The sequence below is a fragment of the Phytophthora sojae genome (assembly GCF_000149755.1).
Source record: "Phytophthora sojae unplaced genomic scaffold PHYSOscaffold_14, whole genome shotgun sequence".
NCBI classification, from domain to species: Eukaryota; Oomycota; class Peronosporomycetes; order Peronosporales; family Peronosporaceae; genus Phytophthora; species Phytophthora sojae.
In genome coordinates, this window is record NW_009258128.1 from 1744533 (window position 1) to 1751438 (window position 6906).

Here is a 6906-nt window from a genome sequence, read left to right on the forward strand (position 1 = left end):
TTTAACAAGATCCTGGGTATGCACCAGCGAGCGACGATGGCATATCGACCTCAGGCTAACGGTACTGCAGACCGAATGGTACAGACGGCGACGAGAGCCCTGAATATGTTCGTGGAGGATCTGGATCAGAGAGATTGGGATGAGTACGCAGAGCGATTGACCTTCGCGATCAACACGGCTCAAGATCGGGTCTGTGGGGACTCCCCTTTTTATCTGGTGCATGGATGGGATCCTCGATCGACGCTCGAGGCAGCGATACCTTTGGGTACCCGGACTCGGGATCGGGATCATCGACGGTGGCGTTATCGGATCCAGAAGCTCTACGATCAGGCGCGAAGTCAGGTGAATGCTCGACTACGCGAGGCGATCACGGATCGGGCCGATCGACACAATGAAGAAGTTCGACCGCAGTCGATCGAAGCTGGATCTCAGGTGTGGCTGTACCTGGATCGTGTGAAAGAGGGGTATGCCCGGAAGCTGGCTCACCTGTGGCACAGCCCGTTCCGTGTGGCGGAGAAGGTGAACGAGTACACGATGAATCTTCAGATCGCTGGTACGGACTATCACCTATTCCCGATCGTGCATGTTTCGAAGCTGAAGTTGGTCAGGGACTTCCCCGATCGACCGCAGATCGCACTCACGGTGGACGAAGCAGATCGACTCGATTTCGGCGAAGTCTTACTTCCGGAGGACAGCTGGGCCCCAGATCGAGACTCGAACGAGTGCGAAGTGGAGAAGATCACGGATACGAGAACAGGTCGCAGGACCCGGTATGGCCGGACGTATCGAGAGTTCCTGGTACACTGGAAGGGTTATGACGAGCCTGACTGGGTCGACGAGGCTGATCTCAACTGTGGAGCTTTGTTGCACCAGTTCCTTCGAGATCGCGTGAACCGGAACGGATTGGGCGCGATGCAGTCTCACGAAGAAGAGTGAGATCGGACCGCCAGGGCGAGCTGGTCGCCTTGGTGAGTGACGGATCGACGGGGAGGCCGTTGATCGAGGAAGGGGTTTTATATTCGATATGATTGTGTGCATATGAATGCAGATCGGATGATTATGGAACAACTACAAGGCGCTACGACGACGGATCTGGGCTGATCGGGTTGGTGGCGAAAGGTGGTATGACGATAGATCTGGACTGATCGGGTTGGTGACGACGGATTGACTTGAGAGAGGTGCCCAACAGTACTGTGGTGTTTATTGATCCGAGACTTCCATGCTACGAAGATGCGCGATCGGCCTCCAAAAATCGAAGATTTCACGACAGACGAGCTGACCAGCTGGACGCTGAATTCGATCATCCGAGCTGAGGGATGCTGTTGTTGCTGCAGACACTCTGTATTGGGGATAAGTTCGTTGAGGAGACACGCGATCGGCTGTTCCAGATGATCCTGGGGCGGTAGCAACCTTTGGGTCCTGCCGGTGATCGTCGGTGCCGGCCTCGATCAAGCGGAGTAATAGGTTTCACGACGAAGTGTGAGCCGTTGATACTGGGATGGTGAAGTCTTGTCCGCAGTGAGCCGCCGTGCGGCCCGACTTACGGACAGGGGGCGCTTGTGGTGAAGCACCGAACAAGAATTTCCAACTGCGATGACATCAAGCGACATGGTGGCAGAACGATAGGCAGGGATCAGGCTGCGGTCGCGGATCAAGAGGGTCTATCGAGAGATCTCAAGCGATTGGATAACGTCGACGCGTAAGACAACACATATGTCAAGACAGATTACGGGCGATCGCGCTTGGACTGCGGCGTGATTCGACGTAGACCCAAGCCCGGATCGACGACCAATCTCGCAGATCTAGGGCGGCCGAGGACAAAAGAGGACGGGTCGGCAGCGCACGGCAACTCGCACAGGTCATCGATCGGGAGTTGATCGCCGATCGCCGATCGCCGATCGATCGTGGATCAGGAGGTGATCGTGGATCGGGAGCCGATCGGGGTCGATCGTGGATAGGGAGCCGATCGTGGATCGCCGATCGACCCGGATGGGAAGCACATGCGGGCGAAGCCAGGGCAAGAATCCAGTAATCGTTTGGTTGTAGGATGGTAGATGAGATGGCAGCGGTAGAGAGAGACCAGCTAAACATAAATCAGAACGCCATTTGCACAGAAGACCACAAGTGCCCTCAAGTCGTCAAGTCCCAGGAGCTACATTGGCCTCGGCAAGCATCGACACTTTTGGACAGTGAGCTAGTGGTACGGTTAAGACTGGATTAATACATTGGCCAGCTTGACCTACTCTAGTGATCCATCTCTTGTGTGCAAGCCCTCGATCAACCGGGTACTGCTTGGCCGGCGATCGCTGCGTCTCTCAATCGACCTCGATCCCGCAATAGGAAGCGGCAAGCAACCCAGGAAAGGAAGGAACACACCCGGAAAGGCAACTACAGGCCTTGGATCAACTCCAGGCCGACCGATCGGAGCGAACAACCCTCGATCGGAGCGAACATTCGGACGCAGAGCGAAGATTCCCGCGCTGCTCCACATCCTATCCCCGCGTCACGCCAAGACATTCGATCTTCACCAAGTGCTGCATCTTCGGAGCCCCGAGAGAGCAGACCCAGCCCGCCGACGGGTACACAAGGTGAGAACAAGTTCAGCCGATCACGGATCGTTGGGGGACCCCCTCCGTTAGTCGGTGTCTGGGCGCTGGTGGGAAGCTCGATCAGGCCTTAACCAGATTTTGGCCGATTCCGCTACACCACAGCCGCTGCAGCTGCAGCCGGGTTGAACGCGCCTGGGTTGAGCCCTGCTGACTTGCGGCTCAATGCTCGGTTATGCCGGATCCTGGCTCAACGTTTCCCGGAGGTGATGGACACCCCGACTGAAGAGACTCGTCGAGTCGAGTTGACCATCCACCCGCGAGCGGACGGCGCCGCTACTACTCTGCCAGCGCCCGTGAGCTCGGCTGGTTCTTTCCTTGGACAATCAACTCGGCTGACTGGATCTGAGGCTCCGGCCTCTCCAAGCGAGTCTCCTGCATCATCTGCCGCCAATCCTGTGTCGGCTGATGCGGTTTCTACGCCCGTGTCCACTTCTGCTTCGCGCCGTCGCCGCAGCAAGTCGGTCGACGAGGTTCACCGAGTTCGGCTGGATACGCTGACACCCGCCGAAAAATTACTTCGCTACTCAACCCCGAAGTCAGCGACGGCGGCTGGTTCTTAGCGCAAGCCCAAGAAGCCATTCGAGCAGCCGTACGCGTGTCCACTTCCTGGTGAGGTCGGCCATGAGGACGCGTTGGTCCAGCTTGAAAAGGCTGCCCAAGAGACTGACGCCGCATGCGACCTATCGCTCCGGTCGAGCTTGAACTTAGCCGGGTTGACTGTCGACGATGCGAATGTGGAGGCCGGCGACGAGGTTCACTCGCTGGAAGAGGACCTCTCGTTCGAGTTCACCGAAGTGCCTGGTTCCGCCGAGCTTCCGAGGGGGCCCGCCGGCCCGACCGTGAGTGTGCCGTCCGTGCAACTCGTGCCTTACTCTTCCTCCCCGGTGCAGACGCCTTCAAGCGGAGTGGCTGTTGTACCGTTGCCTGGATCTGCTGACCTTGCTACAATTCCGTCCGTTTTGTCGCTTCCTGCCTCGGTTCCGTTCCCGACTCGTGTCCGGTGGGTTCCTTCCTCGACCAGCGTGCCGAGCGCGGCTGTGGTGACATCGACTGCCGGCGCCGGAGGACAACCGGGTTCCTCTGCTCCCGATCCGGCGCTTGCTACAACGCATGCTGTGATTGCGCCGAGCTCGACGGCTGGAGTCTCGGCTGCAGGTACAATTAACAGCTCCGCTGCGATTCCGCCTCGGGTTTCGCAGTCTTCTCCGGGTTCGGCCGCTCACCGGCTCTTGGCATGTACTCGTTCCCGGTTTGCCAATCAAGCCCAGAGTCGTCGTGGCCCGTCAGGGGTGGCGTCGACTGTAGTCACCCCAATGCCGAGCACTCCGTCGGTGGCCTCGACCCGGCCAGCGGTTCCTCCGAGCTCAGCTGGGATGACTTCTCCATCGGGTCGCCCTTTACGCTCCACTGCGGCTACTGCCCGAGTGTTGAACGCTCACTGCTTGGATCTGTTAGAGACTCGTGACTATCTCGTCCTCCGGTCCGCTCGGCGTAGCTCCTCCTCTGGCTTGTCGGGCTCGGCTCTTGGATTAAATGCTCCTGGAACCTCAGCACATCCGTTGTCTGTGTCCGAGAGTTCTGAGTCTGAGGCTGACGACCCTGGATCTGCTGACGAGCTCAGTTCGGCCGACCCTGACGCATCTCGCCGGGCTTCGTTGGCTTCTGCGCTCCCACCTCCGCACGGGAAGCTCCAGAGCTACATGGCTGCTCGTCAGTCTCCTCTCGTTCCGTCCAGCGAGCCAGATGACTCAGACTCGCAGCCGAGTTCCAAGAAGCAGAGCGGTAAGGGCAAGCGCAAGCGGAGGCGCAAGCACAAGCACGAGCACGAGCACAAGCACAAACACAAGTCAAAGTCCAAGTCCAAGTCCAAGTCGGCAGGGTCAAAGAAGTCGAAGAGGTCTGCGTCTCCGGACTCGGCTAAGGACCCCCGCCCGTCCAAGCGTCAGAGAGGTTCGACTGGGGACTCGGCCGGCGGCCTAGCCGGGATTTCTGCCGCTTCCAGCTCAACCGGCAACTCGGCTGGAAGCTCTGGTATCCCATCGAGCTCAGCTGTTTCGCCGTCGCCTATTTCTGCTGGCCCAGCTTCAACCCTGTCGGTGCCTATCGTGACCGCTCACGACGCTGGCGCCCACGTTCTCCCTCAGTTGCCTGCAGCTTTACGCCATTCGCTCGCTCAGCTGCGCACTTTAGCTCGCCAGGCGGTCGGCCGAGATGCCCGGATCACTCCCCAGCTAGCTCAGCTGCGTGACATCTGCTTCGTTCATTACGGGTCTTGGCGGTGCTGGGAGGCTATCCTCAGCCATCAAACGGCCAAGGTCACTGTGGATGACGCGTCGGGGAAGGGTAGCGTGCCGGTTACGCTCTGTTTCCTCGCTGGGATTAAAGCGTTCGCGGACGTCTACCATCCGGATCACCCGGCTCAGCGGCTCCTTCGTCTGCTTCCCAAGACTCCCATCTTCTTCTCCCGTCAAGTCCTCGACGATGCCAAGCGCCGGTTGGCGAACTCGGTGAAGTCGGTGACCTTGATGGAGCGTCTCGCAGAAGTGTTCGTGAAGATCCGCGGGGAGGCTCCGAACTCGGTCTGTGACAAAGCGGGTCCTACCAAGTTCTTCGTAGCACTGTTCGAGCGGTGTCACTGGATGGTCGAGTCGAGTGTGCTGATGGGGCTACATCCGGCTTTTCACACGGGGCTCCCGTATCACGTGATAGCCGAGATGTATGACACGTGGGCGTTGTACAAGTTGGCTCGCAAGGGTCGAGGCGATGCCCTCCGAAGTCTCATGACTACCCTGCCGGACGACATGTTCACTGCAGTGATGAAACTTCTCGGCGGGCTAGCTGCCCCGGAAATCGATGCGGAGCTCTTCTTCGAGCCGTCGGTCCCGTTAGATCCGCTGGTCAATCTCGCATAGATTCCCGCGGGCAGAGACTGGTGTGCTGAAGCCGAGTCCATAGATGACTCTGAGCCTTGAAGAGCTTGGTGGCTGACTGACCCGGCGACCCATCCGTACAACACGTGCTTCCGGACTCGCAACTTGGAGTTCATGGTTTTCGGTCGACCCGCGTATCGTCGAGGATGCTATCGAGGAGGACATGGATCTCGACGAGCCAGCTCCTCTCCAGATTTCGTCGAGTGCTCCAGTCCCAGCCAACCGAGCTGGGATTCACACGTTCAAGGTTGTGAAGTCGGCGAACTCGGCTGGGCTGCTGGTGACGTGGATCCGATGTCTCCGCTGATCAGGTCGCCCAACCTGTGCGGCCGTTTTACGACAGCGTCCCTCTTTGGCCCGGCGTCGCCTAGGTCTCCAGCTGAGTCGAGTGCAGGATCGAGTGTCCCTCTGGCTAGTGACTCGGCTATTCCGACCTCAAGCTCAGCGGACTCGGCTGTGCCGACCGGAGAAGCAGCGGATAGCTCGGCCGGCTCGGCTGCGAGCACTGGAGGTTCGATTGGTCTTCTCGCAGCGGCTGCTACTACCGTCGTGTCTTCTGCCGCGCATTCACAGGGTTCTTCGTCTCCGTAACTTGCGGCTCAGCCGCCGAGCTCTTCTTCCTTTCCAATCCTTCTTCGGCGTAACTCATGTAATGTATGCAATTTGACGCAGTAGCTTCCTTTGCCTCAACTCAGCCTGCTGTCTTCACTGAGTTGGCGGGTTCATCATTTTGGTGCAATAGCTTTAATCCTCGTCTGCAACTTGCACCATTTGCAGACGGTTTTCACACTTCTTCTGCAGTAACTAGTCGAACAATAATCCACCACACGACAAATTCGACAGCGGCTCCCAGGTAGGCTCATCATAGCCGACCCACTTGACCTCGAACTTCCGCTGAGTTCTGGAGGTGCTCGTAGAGAGCGGCAACTCGTCGCCCAGGATGGTTTCGACTTCGTATTCCTTTATTGCTTCATCGGGCTCCCTGCTATCTTCAGGAAGGAGTTCCTCGTCAAAGTCGAGGCGATCCGACTCGGCTAAATCGGCTACTAGCCTAGTTGTCGGTCGGTCGCCGAGTCCCGTGACCGCTTTCAGACGTGACAGATGTACCACAGGGTAGAAACGGTATCCGCTCTTGTCCGGGAGTTCGAGCTCGTAGGCAAACTCCTCCACCTTCTTCTTCACTTGGAATGGTCCATGCCATCGATGTTCTAACTTCTTGGTCAAGCCAGGTCTGACTCGTTCCATGAACAACCAAACTTGGTCACCTTCCTTGAATAGCGACTTCCTCGACTCGGCTAACTCGTCACCTTCCTCAGTCGACTCGGCTGCTCCCTCGGGTGAGTTCGCTGGGGTATCCGTCCCTTCCT

At 58.2% G+C, this 6906-nt stretch overlaps 1 protein-coding gene across 1 annotated transcript; it reads left to right on the top strand.

Annotated features, from left to right (window-relative positions):
• Positions 1-36: 36 nt before the first annotated feature.
• Positions 37-6130, top strand: PHYSODRAFT_341850 (hypothetical protein; the record flags this gene model as incomplete). The annotated part of the gene is made up of 6 exons (XM_009540206.1): positions 37-932; positions 1049-1122; positions 2712-3088; positions 3170-5488; positions 5685-5835; positions 5883-6130. The coding sequence occupies 6 exons, from the start codon at positions 37-39 to the stop codon at positions 6128-6130; spliced, it is 4065 nt and encodes a 1354-aa protein (XP_009538501.1).
• Positions 6131-6906: the final 776 nt, after the last annotated feature.